The following is a 22784-nucleotide window of genomic DNA, read 5'->3' as shown; positions in this document are numbered from 1 at the left end:
CATGGGAGGAAAATCTCTAGGAGAGCTAAGTAAAGGAAGTACGCCTTTTATGAAGATGTCCTAGAAGTAGCCTAAGGAATCTCATGGGCAGCCAGGGGTGACAGGGCACACCTATAATCGCACCACTCACAAGAGACAAAGCTCAGAGGAGTACAAGTTTGAAGCCAGCCAGGGATACATCCCCTGCCAAAAAAAAAGATGCATGGGCTTCTAGAAACCAGTGCAATTTGATCTGCTAATATGAAATACACTAAAATGTGTGTGTGTGTGTGTGTGTGTGTGTGTGTGTGTACTCATCCATCTGTGCACATGTGGAAGCCAGATGTTGATAAAGGATGGTCTTGTTCTACTGGTTTTTCACCTTGCTTTTTGAGACAGTGCCTTTCACTGCATCTGGAATTCTAACCATTTTTTTGCTAGGCTAGCTAACCAGTTAGCTCTGTGGTCCACCTCAGTCTCTGCCACTTGCTCCTGGGACTCCAGACGTACATTATCGCACCAAATTTTTTTTTATGGGTACTGGGAATCCAAGCTCCGGTCCTCATGCTTGTACAGAGCTATCTTCCTAACCTTTTATGTTGAAATTTCATTTTCAGGTTTCATGATATATTTAATACTTATCTATTCTTATTATGTGAGTGTTTTGCCAGAAGAGAGCATTGGATCCCCTGGAAATGGAGTTACAGATGACTGTGAACCTCCATGTGGGCACTGGAACCAAACCTGGGTCCTTTGCAAAAAGCAGCAAGTGCTTTTAACCACTGAGCCATCGCTTCAGCCCCTCACAGTATATTTTTTATGTATTTCTGTGTCTTTATAAATTATGTATTTTATGTGCATTTGTATTTGGCCTGTATGTACATCTGTATGAATATATCAGATCCCCTGAAACTGGAACTATTGGCACTTAAGAGCTACCATGTGGGTGCTAGGAATTAAACCTGGTCATCTGGAAAAGCAGCCAGTGCTCTTAACCATTGAGCCATCTCTCCAGCCCCTCTGTAGTTTTTTAGTGCAAGAATATAAAGGGCCAGAAGACTACCTACTAATAAGTCATATTTCTCATACTAATGTTGATACGATAATGAATACAAAATATCTGCCTGCTCTCCACCATCAATGACAGCTCTGACTGCTCACAGAAAGGAGCCAATCTTGCCTTCTGTCACTGAATCCAGGCAGAGATGTTCCTGTTAACACAATGGGCTTCCACAGATAGGAAGTAGCATGGCCCTTGTGAATCACTGTGTGCTGTGAAGACACACTTGAGGAGCTGGCTACTTCAACCAAACTATATAAGTGCCTCATTTCTTAATGTCATAAGCCATTCTTATTAAAGATGATAGCAACTTCTTTTTAATCTACTAGCTTATGAAATTCCATTTTTGCCTAAGAGGTCTAATTAAAGCAAGGCAAAGCTATATTTAATAACATTCAGTTGCCTGAAATAATTATTAAAGAAATCCTTGAGGTTTTACCAGAAAGTAGTTTAATGTCTCAAATAAATGTCAAGTTCCCCAAATCAAACCAGTAAGAAATTTAATGAGGAGGAATAAATGTCACCATTCTCTGTATCTTCTCATTTAAAAAAGAAAACAGTCATACAATGTAGGGAATCAGAATTTGTTTTTAATATCCCTAGAGTTATAAACATATGTATCAAAATATTTACAATTATAGTATATGAAATAATCTATTAGTGAAGAAGCCAGATACAGTACTAGAATAATCCACCAATGCAATGCAAGTTACATGAGACGTAAATGTCACAGAAAAAAGTAAAAGACGAGGGAATGCATGGTTCACTTCAATCAGAATTCAACTTTTTAACAAATGTGACCATCTTTTTCTGGCTATAGCTGTCTACTCACATCCTTCTGAACATAAGACAGCCTTGAATAGAATTTAGTGATCAAATTGTAATTTAAGAGTTTATTATCCCAGTTTTCCCTGACCAATACCTCTACCCTCGGCCCAGCAATTTAGTAACCCACCTTCCACATTCCCTTAAACATAATACACATAGAGAAATATACTTAGTAATAGTCCCTTTACATAAATACCAGCAATTATAGCAAAACAACTCCCCCCAATGAAGAAATGTGTATAAGAAATGGATAAGAATACCCCTAGGAAAAGGAAGGTAGGCAGGATGTCTGACTCTTCCTAGGGGTGGTCGGTCATCTAAGGGTAGTAAAGCAAACAATGTCTACAAAGAAAGCCCTTTAGGCAGAAATCTGAGATGGCTTGAAATAGCTGCTGTAAACAGAGCTCTGCCCACTGAACCAGGACCGTGACACTACTTCGAAGTCTTACATAGGTGTACCCATGCGTCTGCCTGTCACCTGGACTTTATTCACCTCATGGGATTAAAAAATGTTGTTTTTTTTTTTCCCCTGAGAGCAGGCACTCTGTTCTTATCATAATTGAAATGTAGTATACTTGATACTCCATAAGCAGACAGCACCTTTCCCCGCCCCCCACCTCCAGGGCTTGTTCTTTTTGGTTTAGGTTGGTGTGTGTTTTAATTGGCTTCCAGAACTACCGTCTTCATTTGGGAAACAGTATGAGGAAATCTGTTGAGAAGGGACTACTTCAGCCGGGATCAAAGCCACAGTGACTACAGAACTTAGATGTTACGTTCAGGTCCCCAGTGTTGGTGATTATCAGACAGAACTTCCTCAAACGTCCCTAATTCAGAGGAAACTTCACAGAATCGTACGCATCCCTTGCCTATTACATTTACAAGAAACATTGTGTGCATTGGGGGGATCCTAAAACCACAACCTCACTATAGCACTGTGATAGGTGTGCCCTTTGACCCTACGGTTTGTGGGGCATTTTCATCTTTGGCTCTAGAGAAACTCCAGAAAAGCTGCCTTGGCTTTAAGAGAGAGTCCACAACAGGAGGCTTCCATGAGGGACATCTCAGTGAGGTGTGAGGAGGCTCTGCCTATCTCCACCTATCTCCCAGGTCCTCCAGGATAAAAATCTTCTTTTTCTTGGTTAAATCAAACCCACCAACTTAGCCTTATAAACCATCTCTCTTTCTACTCTTCTGTCAGAAAGTCCACCAAATAGGGGCAGTGGCCCTGGCCAGAGCTCCCCCACCCCCACTAAAGGCACTTAGGGTCTGAATTTGGCAGTTGGCTTTAGGTCACAGGACCCCGTGGCCTCCAGGCTTAGTGTTCTCAGCAAAGAGGCAGAACCTGCTCTTGCCAGGACTTGGACCACTATCAGAGCCTGGTGATATAGGTTTGGAAGACCTCAGTGTTCGGTCCAGCAGTCATCCTCAAGAGCAGAACCAGAGGTATGGCAGCTGGTGAGGCCCCAAGTGTGTTATGTAACTGAGGACAGATGGGGCCATATTTGGTGGCTAGAGGAGGACTCTCTGGTGGCCTCAAGGAAGCATCAGCAAGTAGCCAACACCTTTCTTCCAAGGGCAGTTGCTTGGTAGTAGAGAATCCCACCCCCAAGAAATGGTTTGGGTTTGGGCCTCCCCCACTGTTCCTTCCCCTCCCCTCCCCCCTCCCTTCCCTTGGTTATTCCTACACAGTGACTTCTGCTTCCCTCCCAGATTAAGCTGCTTCCTCCTCCCCACACCCGCCCCCCCTAGGCCCCCGTGAGCTTGTTCGGTCTATTTCTTCCTCAGGACCATATAGAGAATGCCAATAATGAAAGTGAAGCAGAAACAGATCCAGGTCAGGATGAAACAATAGCCTTGGTGGCCGCCAAAGGCAAAGTTCCTGTCGCTGTGGGCATAATGGTGAGTATAGACAGACACTCCAACCAGGATGCAAAACCCTGCAAGAAAAAAGGCACTGTCACGGCTGGCACCAAAATTGTTTGTTTTTGTTTTAGATCCCACTTCCCTGGACAACAATGGAAAAGAGAACGCCAGTTGTTTGTCCCTAAAAGGTTGCTTTGCCCAGAGTCACACTTGATGGTGTGTTGGTGAATTAGAGATATCTGGGCTCTCATATCTGCACTGGTTCATGTGGAATGAAGGCTAAACCATGGAGCATCCTACTGGCCACCTGCCTTTCCCACCTGGACTCTGGTATGTCCAGGGATGGTGTTATGAGAGCAGCATGGCCTTTTACCAAACTAGGTGTTTCTGGGAAGATGGAGGAGATGGCGCCTCGCAATAATTGTGCGCATCACGGCACTAGCTGCATTTTTCTGAGGACTCCCACCTTCTCACCACTTGGTGGCTCCTAGGGACATTAGCTTTTAAAATGATAAAAACAGAAGGGAGTTGTTAATCCGAGCTGCAATAGCAAATCAACAGACAACTAGAGGAGAGAACAGCCCGGGGCAGCTTCACACAGTCATGTGCTCATCTGAGGCAGTGACTGGAGCAATGAATGATGTGAGATCTAGAGAAACATTTCTTGCATGGCTAGGGATGTGTGTAGTTCAGTAGTCAGGTATTTATTTAGCATTTCAAGGCCCTGGGTTCAGTCCCCAGTAGTGAAAATAAAAAGAAAAAAAATGCTTCCATGTAAAATAGACTCTTCCCTGGATACTCACAGCACACCAACATGGTGGACCCTGAGAGGAAGAATCGGTTTCCCTTCTCCATGGTGAAAAGCTGGAACACGAAGACCACAAGGGAGATTATAGAGAAGATGATGGAGAGGATCATGAAGGCTTGCACTGCCTTGAGAGCATCTGTGAACACAGGGCAGGAGCAGAAACATTAGACACGAGAGTCTGGACATCTGAGCACACCCACAGGGCTAGGCATTGATGTCTGCACTCATACCTTCATTGCCGTAGGACAGAGAGCCATCACAGTTACCATGAGTACAGTTCTTCCAAAGCCCTACAGAGGATAATACATCGGAGGAAACCATCCAGACCTGGAACCAGAGGAGACAGAGTCCATGAAGAATTGCTCTTCTGTTTTCAGAAGAAAACATCATCATGTGTCAGGACTGAATCTTAACCAAAATGCCTATGCAGCTGTAAAAATGGTCAAGCCTTGTGTCTCTGTAGACATTAGATCCAAAGTCATAAAGATTGCAAGAGAAAAAACTGTGGGCCCGAAAAAAAGTCTCCTTTCCTCTTTGGATTTCATTACTCATGATTCACACACACACACACACACACACACACACACTCATTCACCCACACACATACTCACACACTCACTCACAATCACTCACACACACTCACTCACACTCATCCACTCACACATACATACAGCTGAAGAAAGTTCACCATACGGTTTAAAATTCTGAAGTTCTAAAGAACAAAACCTCTGGATGCAGAAACAAGCATTGAATATGTGCAACGCTTTAAAAGTCTCACATTTAAGTTCCTAGCTAAGAAGGAAAACAAGTGAGGCCTAGTAGCCACTGCCTCTAAGTCCAATACCTTGGCAATGACACAGGAGGCTGAGAGGCTTAAGGCTTCAGCTCAATTAGAAAGTGTGAAGCCAATGTAGGCTCCATGAGACTCTGTCTCAAAAGACTAAGACAAGAGAAGAGACTAAAACTGCTCAGTAGTTAAGAGCAGCCACTGCCCTCGGCGTTCAGTTCCCAGCACCACACCAGGAAGTTCCCAACCACCTGCACTCCAGCCGCAGGGCCTGTACCATCTTCCCTTGCACTCATATGCACACACCCACACACACACATAGATTTTTCAGAATGAAGAGAAATCTTTAAAGAACAAAAGACAAGGGAAAGTGTCCAGCTGGAGACAACTAAGAAGCAGGAGGGCTACTCGGGAAACAAGAATGAATCTGGTGGCCCACCAGCCACGATAATCTATACAGAAGGATCAGACGTGGACTGTCACAACATGCAAAGTCATTTCATATCCAAATAGTGCATCCAGGGCTTCAAAGCAGCGGCAGCTAAAAGCACAAGAATGACCAAAACGTATATCCCCAGGTTCACCATGGTGCCTGCATCTTTTCTTGCCCAAACCAAGAAAAACAACTCCTCTCTGAAATAAAAAATAAAAAATCAGTGCAGAGTTCTGTCTACACATGCACATGCTGTAACAGGAAGCCCGAGCATGCACAGTCGCCTACTCTCTCAGCTCTACTTCAGGGCCTGACACTGTGTGGATGTGAAGCCCTGTGGGCATCTCGTAATACAGTTTGAAGTTTACCCACTGTTATCCTGCGAGGCACAGGAGTCAGCATTCAGCACTGATAAATTGCAAACCTGGAGGAGGCAAGACGGGCTGGGGTTGTGTCCTCTCTCACAATATTTAAACTAGCCCAGCCTGTATTCACACCCACTGATGTTTGCAAAGCCCTTCTCTCTGGACTTTAAAAGTTATCCACGCCTTTCATCCCAACACTTGGGAAGCAGAGGTAGGTGGATCTCGGAGTTTGAGGTCTGCCTGGTCTACATAGTGAGTTCCAGGACAGCCAGAGTTACACAAAGAATCCCTGTCTCAAAAAACAAACAAACAAACAAAACTATTCACCTTTAACTGCAGAAAGGACTGTAGCCCATTCTAGAATAATCATTTGTCTAGCTAATGATTGGCGTCTTAGTTTCTTTTTTTATTTGTTTGTTTGGTTGGTTTGGTTTTTTTGTTTGAAACAGGGTTTCTCTATGTAGTTCTGGGCTGTCCTGAAACTCACCACACAGACCAGACTGGCCTCGAACTCACTTAGATCCTGCCTCCCAAGTGCTGGGATTAAAAACTCGAGCTACTACACCCAGAAAAATGTGTAGCCCAGGCTGGCCTCAAACTCATGAACCTGTTGCCTCCGCTTCTTTAAAGCAATCTTATCATCAATTAGTGACTACTCCTTAGTCTAAGAAGCTGGCTCATTTTGCCTAAGATGAAGACAATACAAGCAAATAGCTGGAAATGACCACTAGGGGTCAGAGTAGCCCCGAGTTCGGAGAGCAAAGACCAGAGATCTCCATATGATTGGTTTGTTTTTTTGGTCAGCAGGAACTGAGTTAGTTAATCCTGCCAAGTTCCATTTCACACACCAATTTCCACTCAAAACTTGAATTAGTCAACCTAACAACCAAAGCAGTGTTCACATTCTCACAGTCACCTACCTGGTAATCACAAACTTCTGCAGGAGGGGAAAGGCTGGCTCACATAGATACCTTTAACTTCTGAACGGGGAGAGCATGTCTGTCCCACAGGGCACCTTCGCCAGCCATCCTGCCAGGAGTGCACTTTCTTCCACTTCCCTTCGTTCTCTAAGGGGAGCCCCACCCACCTACTCACCCTCCAAATGCACCTCAATCTCCACCTTTGGTAGAGAGGATCCTGCTAGAAGCTGAAGGTTTCTCCTTGTACTTCCCGTCTCCCAGCACCCCTAGAATTGTACTCCCTGGACACTTGCTTTTTATACTTCAGTTATTTCATTGTTTGATGTATGAGTACATGTTTGATTTCCTCCACAGCTAAGCTAGAGGGTCTCTGCATTTTGATGTAATACCCTACCCCCATTTTTCTTAACATTTTGCAAAAATATTCCAGAGACCCTCCCATGGATGAATGTACAAGAGGATGTGACTCACATTGGAGATGGTGGAGACAAACAGCATAATAGCAGCGGCGATGTGGACCACAAAGATACCAGCCAATAACACCAACATCTTGGCTTTTTGGTGAGTCGTGAGCAGAGAGTTCTGAAAACAGGAGACAAGGGAGACCAAAAGGTTACCATCATGCTGAGTAAAACAAATCCCACCTTCGCACTTCGTGGGCTCTCTGTTAACATGAGATTACGGTGACATTTTTAAAATTCAAAATTGCATCAAAAACTCCTAATAACAGCTTTTCACTTATCCTGACTGATAACTCTAAGTGCCTAATCATCTGTGTAGAGGCATGTACTTCTGTTTTGTTCCCACATGTTTATAGATTCATTTCTTTAATATATTTATCTATCCCCCCTTTTTCAAGAAAGGGGAAGTATCATATTTTTCTCACAGCTGCTAATGTTTTGTTTGCGATTTAGAGGCCAAAAGTATGGCTTTAAATTTTGAAAAGGATTTTGTCATCTCCAGAGCTCTGCAGAAGCATCATACACAATTCCAGTTTGCATAAGGAAAGCATCCATGCTCCCAGCAAAATGCTCACCCAGCAATTTGAATAGAAATGATGTTTTCTGCAGAACAAGCCCCTATGACTCAATGGCCATAGAGCAAAGTGGCTACTAATTTGATCCCGGATGAGATGTAAAACGGAAGAGATACTACTTCTATTATTACAATGCTCTTTGGCATCCAATATTATAACAACATAATTACAGTGTAATGGTCCAATCATTTACTGATTTAGCATTCCAGACTGATATTTGCAACACCTGAGCCTTTGGCCCTGTGTGCCTCTTGGTGGAGATGCTGTCTAGGCGCGCCTAGGGCAATGTTAAATTTCCTATGGCTCAACGTGAACCGCTCTGGGACTTTAGAAGTGTAAAGCCTGAGATAACACCAGATGTGCCTTTTACTAGCGTGTTGTGTTTATTCAACTTCAGTCATTTAGGACCCAGCCCAGAAGACAAACAGATGCATAAATCACTACTCAGAAGACTAGGAACTAATATAAATTAACAATGTGTGTGGATAAACAAAAGTTCTCAGCTATGATTTCAGTAGAGACCACCAATCGTAAAAACTAGAAACTAAAGGAAGTGTGAGGGATGCCAATACAGGAGCTATTCTGACCAATGTGAGCTGCAATATCTCTGTGTCATACCCATGACAGTTAGATACAGAGCCAGCCCAGGGAGACATCAAAAGGAAAGGACCAGAGCACATTCACCCTCTAGGCAGGGAGTACGTGAGGATGGCCCAGCCTCAGAGATGGTGGCTGGTAGCCTGCAATTGCTTGCTTCCCCCTCTCACTCCGCCTGGTTTAATTGATGCTTTGAGTATGCTTTCATGCTACACTAGGTATTTATTAGAACACCAATGCTATCATTATTCTGACATTTCAGGTGTCTTTTATCTCCTCTCGCTTTCTCATTAGGCACTCAGAATCAAACGTCATCAATTGCACGCCTGGGTTCTTGGTTCTTTGTGGACACTGGCTTCCACTCTGCAAAAATCTCTTCCCCACTGGCTTCTTCCCTTCAACTGGGGGAAATGGTATGAGAGGCAGAGAATGTTTCTCATTTAACTATGAATAACAAAGTTGATGACATTTCCCTGCTGCCTCTGGGGATAGAACTCTCACGCCTGGGAATTCTCTCTCCCACATTCAAGTTCTCTGTTGCCTTACTGGAGTTCTTGCAGACCTCTACAACCAACCCCCCCCCCCCACTTGGCTTTCAGGGACGGAGAAAGTTGTTTTGTTTTGTTTTGTTTTGTTTTGTTTTGTTAGAGGTTGTTAGAATCATTCCAAGTGCTTTGATCTCTGCCTCAGTTTCCTCGAAGATGGGGTGGGAGGGTGAGGATGCCAATTATACCCAGAAGTGTGAGGATTCAACATAAGTGAAACACCTTGTGCTGCATCTGGCGTGGCGGGTACTGATAATGGGGTTGTCATGATTGCTGTTATTGTTGCTGTTTTTCTTCTAGGAAGCAGAATAGCTGTTGCCAACCCAATCCAGTTACTCAGTCACAGGCAGCCCCATGTCAAGCACAAGGAGTAAGAAGTTTGCAGGCTAGTTTACCAGGCAGCATATGGCTAAAATCATTTCGGTCCTCAGAAATTGTCATTTTTGTCCAGTCCTTGCTGCTTGAGTGGGGGAGAACACTAAGAACACATCCTCCAGAGTTACCAGAGAAAGTTAGCTTTCCTCAGCCCATTCCTCTGACATACCCTCCCTCCCAGGCTTGCCCCTCCAGAATGAAGCCAGCTCAAGGCAGGAAATGACAAGATTTAAATAATGGGTGCTTATGTTCAATCCTCCTTGACCCTTTAATGATTTTCTCGTTCCTTTTGTTTATATTTACAAATAGCCTCCTTACAGTGAGAAGTGGTTAAGGAGCCAAGAACGGAATATAATCCACCAAGTGAGGCCTCTTTAAATGAGTTGCCTGACAGGGGTGGGTGGGGAGGAGGGATGGAATTCAGGGGCCTTTCCGTATCCTTGGATGCCCTGGGACCCTATCCAGCAGAGTCCATCTTGTTTCATCCCACTTTACATCCGGCGACCCCTTATCATGTCCTAGAAGAAGCAGGTCCTCTCCCAGCCACTCCGGCTCACTTCCCACCTCAGTACAGGCACTAGTTCTTGTCCCCTGCCTATTGTCAGACCGAAGAGCAGGGGAATCAAACTAAAAAATGACTCTTATCTGAGATTGGGGCAGGGGGTGCTCTGTCTTTTCCCTATGGTAAGGGAGCAAAATATCTCAGATCAATGGGTGTTCTTAATGAACAGACACACACACACAATCCTCCTTGCTTCTGGCTGTTTAGATAGAGTTACTCCATAATACACATAACTTCATCTTTCCATTGTCCCAGATTTGTCAGCTTTTATCAGTGAAATCCATTGGCTGCTCACAGGGGCTTCTGTTTTGTTTGTTTGTTGTTTTTTGAGACAGGGTTTCTTTGTATAGCCTGTCCTTTCCTGGAACTCACTTTGTAGACCAGGCTGGTCTCGAACTCACAGAGAGCTCCCAGCAACTGCCTCCAGAGTACTGGGATCAAAGGCATGTGCCACCACATCAAGCACCTTCATTATTTTTAACACCCCTCTTCCAAATACTGAGAAACACAATGGAATATTTTATGAAATTTCTGTCTTGGATCACCCATGGTTACAGAGCTTGTCTGTTGCCCACTCAGTCAAGGACAGTAGTCTCAATCTGTGGGTCACAACAGATTGTGCATTTCCGATATTTATATTACAATTCATAACAGCAGCAAAATTGTAGTTACGAAGTAGCAGCACAAATAATTTTATGGTTGAGGGGGTCACAACAACCTGAGGAACTGTATTAAAGGGTTGTGGCATTAGGAAGCTTGAGAACCACTGATCTAGGAAGACAAAGCCCTTAAGGTCTTTATGGAAACTACCAGTGGCGGCTGATGAGTGGGTATTTGAGAACTTAGCAAACAACAGCAAAGTCCATGTTCCTGAGACTCCCACCCACCATGGTCTTTTGTAACTGGTCCGTTGACTCATTCCATTCAAGAAATAAGACTCAGAATGTACCCCATTGATGTAACACTAGCCTGGCATGTTCAGAGCCCTGGAATTGGTCCTTAGCACCACACACACACACGCACCACACACACACACACACACACACACACACACACACACACACACCTACTAGAAGCACTTAGACACTGTTGAAAGCATGGACTCCTACAGCTTGTGTCTCACTGAAGCAATAATGGAAATTCTCCCTGCTATTTCTCCAAAACGCTGTGCTTGGCGTTCTCCAATGGAAAACACATTCCTCATCCTTGATGGGTGGACCAAACCCTGAAGCAGAGAACACAGCACCCCAGCTCTGGATGGCAGCCCTCCTCCCCCTCTTGCTGCATGGACAGACCCAAGGCGTGTCATCTCTTGTTGGGGACTCCCATACCAGGAAAGTGACTCCTCACGGTACTTTTATGCTCCCCAGTGTGGGCCACCACACCTGGTCAATTCACAATGTTTTGAAAGGTTTAGAAGTGTGATGGCTTATGTGGACACCAAGAACACTTCTCTTCCACCTTCCCCACCCGTAAGCACAGCAGTCACCCCATCTGCACTGTGTGATTGGCATGGGTGTGGTCAGGGTCCAGGGAAACTGAGAAACAACCAAAAGACATGACTGGCCACACCAGAAAGAAGTAACTATTAGGAAAAATAGGGATCAGAGACTTGGAGCCAAGTAGAACTTGGAATCACTCTGTAGTCCAAACTAGACTCAAACTTGTGGTAATTCAGCTTCTACCATCCCGAGCGGATAGAGTTCCACAACCCACTTGAGAAGAGTGAGACTCTTGCCAATCAGACAGTCTCTATGGATGGCAAGATGGTGCAAGATGCTTCCTGGGACCATGTCTGTGGATCTGGCTGGCTGAAACCAGTTTAGGCACTTCTGGGGGTTGGGGTGTCTAAGATTCTAAGATAGTCCACTACTGGGAACTGAAGAGCAGTAATGGTTCAGCTGCCGCCCCTGCCTCTCCCTGGTTTCCTGCCCAAAGCATCGCAGTCAGGTGGGAGTCTACCCATATTACCTGGCACTGGATCCCTAGTGCCCCCACCCCATTATTGTGATCCTAGCCTGGACGCTGGCATCAGCCCCTCCCAGGACACTTTCTCTAAACTCCCCTCCCCATGCATTCTCTGTAGTGGCACTGGGTTATCTGACCATGGTCCTCCTCAACCTATAAACCCCCATCCTTCCACAGCTGAGAAAACCATCAGTCACCAGGAAATGAGACTCCAGGCAGACAGCTGCCCATGGAATCCTGGGAATTTGGCTTCCAAAAATGAAAGCTGCTTTTATATCCTTCCCCGAGTAATTACCTATTAATTTTTCACACCCAAGCTCAAATTCTGCCTCCTCCTTCTTTCCACAGGTCTGAAGCAGGGTCTTTTCTCCCTCCTGTTATGTTATAGCCCTTATTCAGTCCTAATAAAGGCACTAATGGCAGCCTGCCTGGTGACAGAGATCTTTATGGACATGTTTGGCTCCCCCACCCTGAGGAGTCTGAGTTCCTAAGGGCAGAGTCTATGACAGGAACCAGATAAACCTCATTAATGAACACATAAAAACACAGGAGTGCAATGTCTCTTCACTATGGAAAAATCACAGCAAAGTGACTGAAGGCATTATAAGGGATACAGATGTCTCCCTTCTCTCTTTTTTTATGAAAGTTTTTCATTTTTATTTTATGTGTATGGGTGTTTTCCTGAATGTATGTCTGTGTACCATGAACATGAGTGGTACCCATAGAGTCCAGAAAAGGGTGCCAGATCCCCTGGAACTGGAGTTAGAAACAACTGTAAGCCACCAGCTAAGTGTGTGCTGGGAACTGAACCAGGCCCCTTGGAAAAGCATCCAGTGCTCTTAATTACTGAGCCCTCTCTCCAGAGCTTCCTTCTTTCCTTTCATGTAGCATATACTTTAGTCCTCTATCATTTTTATAAATTATTTGGTACATCACTACAAGTATGGGTTGGGCAACTTATTATACACAAACTTCATATTATTTATTTCCATTTAACTTTTATAACTACTTTTTGTTAAGTATAGAACTTCCCAGCTAAGAGCTTTAAAATTACTTCCAAAACCAACAAATTCATCTACAAACTCAACCTGAAGAACTATGTAAATCACAATCTCCTCCTGCCTGGGGAACTACTTACCGATCAAGACCCTATTAGAAAAGTTCTTCCAAGTCCAGTACATACGGCCCATGGAATTCAGTTTTAACTCAGTTGGTAAGAGTGAGTGCTTGCCTAATCTAAGCATAGTAATCCAGCTTGTCTAGTCTGCATACACCTTTAATTCCAGCACTTGGGAGCCAGAGGCAGGCAAATAAATCTCTGTGAGTTCAAAGTCAACCTGGTCTACACAGTAAATTCCAGGACAGCCAGAGCTACATAGTGAGACCCTGTCTCAAAACAACAACAACAAACAAAACAAAACAAAACAAAACAAAACAAACAAACAAGAGTGCTTGCCTGGCACTCAGGAAGCCCTTGGTTCAATCCCCAGCACCCACATACGCAATCCCAGCACTTGGGAAGCAGAGGTAAGAGGGCCAGCCACCCAAAGCAGCTACATTGTAGATTCAAGGTGAGCCTGGGCTACATGAAACACACACACACACACACACACACACACACACACACACACACACACACGCACAGCCCAGTCCTGAGATTATTCTGTTGCTAGACCCTCCTCTGCCCTACATTGGCCAATGCTGTTCCAACAATAAATGAAATTCCCATCTCCTGCTGGCTAACTGCAAATTGGGGTGAAAGCTTTCTTGCGCCATCTGATTAAAGACCTGGAGGGAAGAGAGAAGGGAAACCCCGCTCGGACAGGGGTTGGGTCATGTGACCTTCAGGAGTCAACCCTGACTGTGCGCATCTTCCACAATGTGACATCTGAAATAGAACCGAGGCTCCCCGTGCTTCCTAAGAACACTGCAGGGTAGCATGGAAGTCTGTCCTCCACATCAAAACCATGCTGGCCATGGTTTGGGTTCGGATGTGTTTGTATTCCCAATGAGGATCATTTTAGTTGGCAAAATAGGTGTCCATGGGACATGAAAGCAAATAGAAAAGGAAGTGCTGCCCTTGGGGAGCAGTGTGAAGGATGTGTCTGGAGGAGGGCAAAGTTGGGATTAAAGGCGAGCTGAGGAGATGGGACCTTGGATGAGCTTTCCTGGCCATTGTTATTGCTGTTTTATGTCATGTGTACTTTTCCATCCTCGGCATTGTTTTTACATACGGATGGAAAGGGAGCCATGTTTCTCTGCGTGGGAAACAGGGTGAGGGGGTCCTAAAGGACCAAGTCTTCCTGCTTCTGCTTATGGGATGTTCAGTGTGGGAAGAAAATGCTGCAGGTTTCCCTTGGCTTTGTGTATCTCCCATTAGGGCTGATGCTTCCAGTCCTGGTAGAGTCTGTGGCCCTCAGCAATTGAGCAGTGAAAGAAGCAGGGGTCTGGATGATTTGGGGAAATAGTTGTTTCTCCATGGTCCTGGATCAAAGGGAACTCCCATCTACAAAGATGGACTGTGATAAATAGTGCAGTGTCTTCGGGGCAGATATAGCCTGTATGGACTGTCACACACATAGAGTCAAAGTGTAAGCTTGAAGAACAAAAGAACCTGTTAGAAGGAAGGATGGGAGGGAGGGAAAGACACAGAAAGAGAGAAAGGAAGGAAGAGAAAGGGAAAATGGGGGGGAAGACATGGAAAAAGAACAGAAGGGAAAGAAGAGAGGAAACAAGGAGAGAAAGAGGGAAGAAAATAGCAGAAAGGAAAGAAAGGCAGAAAAGAGGGAGAGAGAGAGAGCGTGCACACTCCAATTAGATAGGTGAGGCCATTTCCCACAAACGTTCTATCTGGCTAATGGCCAGAGTTAAAAGATTTTGCCAAACCTGTCCGCTTGGTGGAATCTAGGGAGGCAGAGTCCCAAGTGATACAGAACATAGGCTCTAAGTTCAAATTTCTTAAGGGTCACGAGTGGACCTCACAGGGTTAGCATGAGCGCTGAAGGGTCTGTGCCTAACACAAAGCAGACACTATGTTGTAGTTCATATTTATTCGTTAGTGTAGCGTGAAAGACTCAAGCCAGTGAGGTGGTCTTTCGGCTTCTCTGCAGCCTGAGAGCCTGAACTATGCAAAGGCAAGCAAACAGCATGAACATTGTTTTTGCAGATGCATCCACAGAGACACTCAACCCCAACCCCACCCCTGTCTCTCTCTTATTTCTGCTTGTCCTCCATTATGTCCATTGAGTAGGTGGATCTGAACAACATCTGCAAAGCCTGAAACAGACCTGGGCTGTGAGGCCTGAGTTCAGCCCACGCCCTCTGACTGCAGCTGGCCAGTGTTGAGGAGGATGTCCCCTGGGTGAGGACGGAAGCTTCCGTTGACTTACTTCTGCTCTTGACAAAGGAGAAGTATTCCTGCAGCCAGATTGTCTTCCAGGCAGATGTTGCCAAGATAATAACTAGGGTTTAGTAAGAAAAATCAAGGTGTGGCTGGGCCCTCAAGGCTTCTGGGTGTGTCCGACAGCAGATGGCAGTAACATGCTTCAACCAGCATAGCCTGAGAGAGCAGGAGGGCTGTGGATAGCAGAAGCACCCAAGTATGCTGGATAGGCTGCTGGCTTGGTTCAGTTTCAGAGAAGTTGGCTACTTAGAGTTGAGAGGTACCGGGGTCTTTCAATTTCAGTCATGCACTTTGACTAAGACCCCACCTCCTAGGTAACATAGTTAGAATGAAGCCACGATCTTGGAACCCCACTCCAAATCAGATTTCTATCTTTTGTCTGAGAGGGTGTGTGCATGCCTGCCTATGTGCATGCGTGAGTGCGTGTTTATGAGATGAGGTTTCATTAGTGGCTTGGAGCTTGAGACTCAGCTAGGCTGACTGTGAGCCCCAGGGAGCCTCCTGTTTCTTTTTAACCAAAACTGAGATTACAAATCCAAGCCACCACATCCAGCTATCCATGTGGGCTCTGGGAATCAAACTCAGGTCCTCTTGTTTCCACAGGGAGCACTTCACCTATTGATCTATTTCCCTAGACCCTCCTATTTATGTATTTATGTATGTATGTATGTATGTATGTATGTATGTATGTATGTATGTATTTTTGACATAGAATCACTATGTAGTCCCTGCTAGCCTTTAACTCACAGCAATCCTCCTGCCTCAACCCTCCCCTGTATTGGGATTAAAGGCATGTGACACCACATTCAGCTCTTGTCTGGGGGCTTGACAGTTGCTAGTGGCTCTTCCCCCCACAACTTTTGAGTTTATCAGAGTTGGACAGTCCCTCACAATAGTTCCAATGGTGCATACAAAGGGTCTTTCAAAGGCCGTTGCTTCTTCCTGTCACGCTGCTGCTTTCTAAGGTCCACCCTGTACAGACAGCTGGCCCCGTTAAACCCCTCACTGCCAGCCCTGAGACTGGTTTCCATCTTCGGCTCTGGGCTACACCCTCAGTCCTGGCAGAGTCTCCTCCCTGTGGAAGCTCAGCAAGCAGCTGTGAGCCAAGGGAAGCTCTGGGCTTAGCTGTGGCGCTTTGTGAACGGTCCCGCATGAGCAAAACTCACTGTTGCCATTTAGCAAAATTTTCTCCCCTTCCTTTAGGTTTCTGACAGCAGAGGTCTAAGATCAAGGTCCACACTGTATTCTCATCTGACTCTCTGGATGGAGAAATACTGGAATGCTACCATGAAACCCAATGGCCCCAAGCATGTATCAACCATGCCAAAAACTAAGAGGATAAATACATCTTCATGGGGACAAAAACCGAATTTTGATCCAGGAGCTATCCTAAGACAGTGAGCGTGGATGGCTGTCAAGGGGTAGAGTCAGCAGTAAGAACACTTTCCACATCTCCCTTGCCCATTTACTTTCTCTGTACACTTGTTCTTTCTAGACTTTTCTATTTGCGTCATCTCCAAACACAGCCATCCGCTCACTTCCTCACTTCCCTTGGGTTCTCAAAGCTCCCCTTTCCTCCCAGTGTATCCCCTTAGCTCCCACCCACACCCACACATAGCCATGCCTGCACCTGTTCTCCTTCCTTGAGAAGAGAGCATCATCTTGTCTTACTCAGGACCAGGTCAGTTTTTGAGCCTGACTTTGCTCAGGGCCCCTCCTGAGACAGTACTCTTTGTTCATAAAACAAACCCCTTCCCTCTTTCCAAGTGCTGGGTAGTGATGTCCAGGGCTGTTTCAACTCTTGGATCGGATAGGGCAGCACAAGCCATGTTCATTCTCTCTCTCTCTCTCTCTCTCTCTCTCTCTCTCTCTCTCTCTCTCTCCAGTACTTACAAATGAATGCAGAGTCACGCACATGCCAGGCAAGCATACAGTGAGCAGAATCTCTAGCCCCTAGTTCCATTACACTAACTTTTATGGATTAAGTTAGCCATTAATGTGAACTCAAGGGATTTCTTAAAATAGAAGTGGTAGGGTCTTAGATTTTTCAGAGCCTTGGTGACCAAATTGTTTCTTCTTCGTTTCTTAGTGACTGGTTTCTGATCACAGAGAAGATTCAAGGCAAGACCACAGCCCCATCTTCCTACTCAGTCACCTCACATCCTCCTCACAATTATGGACACAATTTCAACATGTGCCATCAGTGCTATATTATAACTGCTTGTCTGAAAGAAGACCCCAGGAGAGAGATTCAGGAAAGTCCGAATCAGCCCCAGCTACATAAGGCTGAGCACTGGCAATAAGGAATCTCTTCAGTTCCTGAGAAAGGCTTTTTTCACAACACGGAAGAAAACATTGACCCCTGATATTTTGCTTAAAAGGAAGATTCAGAAGAAGCAGGGTCCGAGTTTGTATTTTTCTCTTTCTCCTCAGTGTCAGGGAACACCCCCTCCCCACCCTCTGGAGGCCCCCACCCCACCCCACCCTGGACCCCTGTCAAATTGAGGGAAGTATCTCACAATTCAGGGTGTCAGGAACTGAAGTGTCCAGAGTTTTTTGGGGGACTTAACGTTTAGAAAATGAGTGTTAGAAATCCCAAAAGACCCTGAATGGACCCATGGCATTCTTTGATTCTGGAAGAATAAGGATAACCCAGAAATTCAGGGTAACCAGAGAAGAGTTTTACAAAAGCAAGTCTTAGGTCCAGAAAATTCTAGTTCCATGGTAATCAAGAATTATAACCCTTCAAGGAGTAGATATTCAGATGGCTGGCAGTAGACAGAGGTTCTTTTGATTGGCGGACTGTCGCCACGCCAGGTTGTAAAAGTATGCAGGTATACATGACAAGCACTATAGACCAAATCAGGGACAATCCCCCAAAGGCTATCAGATGCTGTTTCAGGATCTGGGACGATTTAACTATGACCCAGTAGAGAGCAACATTAGGTGTGTCCTCCCATGACCATATAAGAGTCCCAGAGGCCTCTGAGAGCATATGTTAGGTGGCTATGTATACAGATGTAGTAAATTACAGAAAAGACCATAGCCATGTGCTTAGAAAATGAAAGAGCTAATAATCAACACTGTAGGAATAATTTGACTAGGTGGATAATTTTAATATTTCAAAATGCTCTTTCTGCCCGCAGTAGTGGTATACACTATAACCCCAACATTTGGGATAGTTGAGGAGGAAGGATGGGGAAAGTTCTAGTCCCTACCTAGCCTGACATTCACATAGAGATCCTGGCTCACAAAACAAAAGCACTGAGCATGAGTGGCATATGACTTTAATCTCAGCACTCAGGAAGCAGAGGTAGGCAGATCTCTGCGAGTTCAAAGCCAGTCTGGTCTACAGAGCAAGTTCCAGGACAGCTAGGGCTACATAGTGAGACCCTGCATTTAAAAAACAAAGGAAAGATTAAAGCAAGCTATTGTGGGTAATGCCACTCCACCAGACTAATTAAACACCAGATGAAGATGAAGTATCCAGAGAAACAGGAGTGTGGAGCATTGGGTGGGGCAGCGGCAGAACCAGAATCAAAAACTTTTTTTTTCTGGGTCATTTCAGGCCTGAAAACAAGAATTTTCAGAGAAGCCGTTTTTGCTGAATTTCAGAAGCACTGTCTGATATGATTTGCTGTCCAGCAAAGAAGGATGAGTGTGGGTGTGCATTCTGAGGCACCTACACTCTGGATGCCCCCTCCCTGGTATCCCAAAGAGCTATGAGCCACAGAACAGCCATCTGTCCATGATGACATAAAAGTCAGATTTCTGAATACAGAAAAGGGAACAAGATTACCTTCACATTTTTGTTGTTTTGTTTTTAAGACAAAGTTTCACTATGTACCCAGGTTAGCCCCAGGTTGGCTTTGAGCCCTTAACAGTCTCCTCTGCCCTGAGTCCTTGGATTACAGGTATGAACTACCTAGCCCAACTTCCAAATTTCAGATTCATGAAAGCATTGAAGAACAGAAAGGAATGGATCTAAGTCATCCTGTGTCTTCCCTTGGCCACATCACAAGTAGAGACCCCTTCCAGGTCTGTGGAGGCTACAGAAAGTCAGTTTTACCTCCAAAGAAATGTGTTCTGCTTCGCACCATGCAGTCCCAAAGTCACCTAGAAACAGCTAAGAGGCCCTGCATTCCCACCAGCCTCCATGGAGCCCTTCCTCAGGGCTGGAGACTGGCCTAATCTTGTCTCCAGAGGAGAGCAAAGACTGGTGAGAAAGCCAGCCAACCTTTCTCAAGGTCTCAGGACAGACTTCTGTCGTCTGGCAGACGGCTGCCCCTTACTAATGGCCATAACAACGGTCTTAGGACATGATCTGATCCAGCTGGATCTTGATGGCCTCCTGCCAACTCCCAGGACAGTTTAGTAGCCTGGAACAATGTAAAATCTGGGGGCTCCCTGACAGAGGTGCCAGACCGGATGTCCAGCAGCCCTGGACAGTGCTCTGCCTTCACCCCACCCTACTCTGCAGACTCAGGGTGAAGCTGGAGATTCCTGAGGGTGAAAAGCCATGGTGTGTAGAGGAGTAAATAGCATCCTTTTCCAGGATGGTCAAAGACTCAGAGCCCAGAAAAGCTCTCGCACTACTTGGAGGGGAAACAGCAGGAGTTTGGGCAGCGATTTTGAAAAAAAAAAAAAAAATTGTCTTCCAACTCCACTGGGGCAAGGGTAGAAGGGGGACGAGGGGGCAGGGGGGGGAGGACAACGACAAAGCATTATATTCTCATCTATCAAGGGACAATGGAATTTAAGACAGCTCCACAGGCCAGGGGAGCAATTGGAGGCAGTTTTCCCCTCCAGCGTTCCCTCTTTGCTAACTTGTTCAAGGCTGCCTGCCTGGTTTCAACCCGATCAGAAAGACACACAATCATGTGCTATCTTCACAGGAAACTGTGGCTGTAGACTTAACAACGGCTCCCCTCGTCCACACCCCTGCAGTCTGGAAGTAATAAACACTGGAAGCTGAAGCAGTTGTTCCCCAAGTCTTGAGAGGGGATCCTCACCCTCACTCATCACCCCCACAATGGGGGGAGGGGATAGCTTTACAAAGACTTGACCACTCAGTGCACAGACTGATTTCTTTAAAATTTTCTCTTCCAGCCAGAGACCTTCATTTCTGAAGAAAAGTGTGCCTCACTTCATAGGCAAGCTGAATCCTGTCACTCTCTTTAGACTTGTTTACCAGGGGGGGGGGGGGAACCACATCTGTGTTGAAATGAACCACACCTCCACAGACCTTCAACCAAACGCTAAGCTAATAAACACAAAAGCAAACAGAGCCGGGTGTCTGGGTTCATTTTACATTTAGCACGTGGGTTTGTAGTTACACAGTATTTCGGGCAAAAGAAGATAAATATACCCATACGACCACTGCCACGCTGGAAAATTCCACATCCACTCAGAAAATTCTTTAGTCGTTTCTGATAGATCTTTTTAGCTGGCTCTGAAACGCAGCTGTCGGGAGTAGAGGCACAAAGCCATCCAACAGCTTTACAGGAATGCCAGAAGTCCCCCAGCCCCACCCTCTCCTCTCTGCCTCCTTCTCCCACCGCCACATCTGGCCAAGGATTCCGGAATCCACACCAGTCTTCCCATTCCACCGAATCAACCCCTCCCAAAGTTTTATTTGAAACACCCTTTGCCTCTGTTTCCCTAACGGTTTTTCTTTAAACAAACCAATCCCCTCTTCCCATCCTGTTGAGGGGCGGGGGCGGGAGAAAGTAAGAAATGAAATACTTAAACAGAAAGAAGGGGCAGGAAATGCCACAGCGAAAACAGACTGAAACCCAGACTTTATCCACCATCATCCAAAAGCATAAAAGACCAACAAACAGCCCACAGAGCAAAGGAAACTTTCTTTTCAAAGGTTACCTATTGCATTTAACCTTCGTAGAAAGAAAAAAAAAAAAAAAAAAAAAAAAGTTGAAGTGTCCTCATAAGATACCTTGTAGATTTCACCTCAAAGAATTTAAATCAAAACAAAAGATTTGGGAACAACTTTCGAGCTTGCTTTTCGTGCATTTTCAAAGAATGTAGAGTTTCCTCCATAAACAATATTCTACTCAGGTTTGTTCCAAAGTCCTTGTCCCTTCCACATCCTCAGAACAAAAATCCAGATACCAGCAAGAGAACGTGATTACAGCCAGGGCCCGCTGATGTCCCAGATTCCCCCACTACTTTGAGCTAAAAGTTTCAAGGACTCTGTTCTTTGAGAGCCACGGAAGGCAAGCAGAGAAAATAAGCGAACAAACGGCTTCAAAGAGCTTCAATGGTGCAAAGGAAGGAGCCCCGGGCCTGCAGTTTCCCCAGAGGGAGCGGTCCTACCTGGAGTATCGGGCGACGGAGGCAGATGCCCTGAGTGGTGGAGCCAGCTGCTGGTCCGGTCCGCTCTTCGGGAGGTATGTGGCCACAGTGAGGGGAGGGACCTGCCTCCCGAGGTTATAAGTTTCCTGGGCTGGTGTGCTGGGGTGTGTGATGGGCGGTTTCTTTTCCCAGTGTTTTAAAGGAGTTTCTATGAATCAGTCTGGATTTAAAAAAAAAAAAAAAAAAAAAGTTGGTGAGCTACGCCCTGCTAAGTTGGCAGTCAGTCAGATGAGGCTGGGAGTGAGCCATCAATGCAAAGAACCCTGTTGTAGCTCCCTCTGAGTCAGACACACAGACCACAGTGGAAAGGGAGTGACATTGCTTCAAATGAGTAATAGGAGTCACACAAACAGATCTGTTTACTGAAGCCCGTTTCTGCTCCCCAGAATGGAGACTTGGTTGCCACGGACATAAGGCAAAACACAGGTTAGGGTCAGGAGGAGAGGTGGGGGGGGGGGGGGGAGTAGGGACAGCCCTGTGTTAATTAAAACCCCAGCTAATCATCAAACAGGATTCCCGTTCTTCCTCCCCCATCACACATATCGGCAACTGCTCATCACCAGGAATTATCACATTGGTTTCTCGTTGGATTCCCTGCCTGACCCTCCTGCCCTGACCTGTGGGAGGCAGTGAGAAGAGGAGGCCCACAAAGCAGAAGAGCAGCCAGCAAGCTCTGAATGTTGGGGTGCTGATTGCAATCCTGGGTCCTTATTTATGCTCTCTGGCCCTTATAGCATTGCTGGAGGAAGTCTTTGAATTAAGGACTTTGCACTCCGATCTTCATGTTATAATCACTTGGACCTTGCTCCACAGTTGGCTTTTGTGAAGGCAGCTAGGGACATGATCATTACAGCTTCCTCCCAGTACCACTTCCCTCTTAGGG

The 22784-nt window shown here is 45.6% G+C and overlaps 1 protein-coding gene across 1 annotated transcript; it reads right to left on the bottom strand.

The window, feature by feature from the left end:
• Positions 1-3623: 3623 nt before the first annotated feature.
• On the bottom strand, positions 3624-21992 carry Emp1 (epithelial membrane protein 1). The gene is made up of 5 exons (XM_036182603.1): positions 21863-21992; positions 7515-7625; positions 4769-4865; positions 4534-4674; positions 3624-3804 (listed from the first exon to the last, which is right to left on the bottom strand). The coding sequence occupies exons 2-5, from the start codon at positions 7590-7592 to the stop codon at positions 3638-3640; spliced, it is 483 nt and encodes a 160-aa protein (XP_036038496.1). The 5' UTR covers positions 7593-7625; positions 21863-21992; the 3' UTR covers positions 3624-3637.
• Between the last annotated feature and the right edge of the window lie 792 nt (positions 21993-22784).

The sequence above is a fragment of the Onychomys torridus genome, chromosome 3 (genome assembly GCF_903995425.1).
Source record: "Onychomys torridus chromosome 3, mOncTor1.1, whole genome shotgun sequence".
Taxonomy (NCBI): Eukaryota; Metazoa; Chordata; class Mammalia; order Rodentia; family Cricetidae; genus Onychomys; species Onychomys torridus.
Note: the sequence above shows the minus strand (reverse complement) of the source record. Positions and strands in the feature narration are given on the sequence as shown.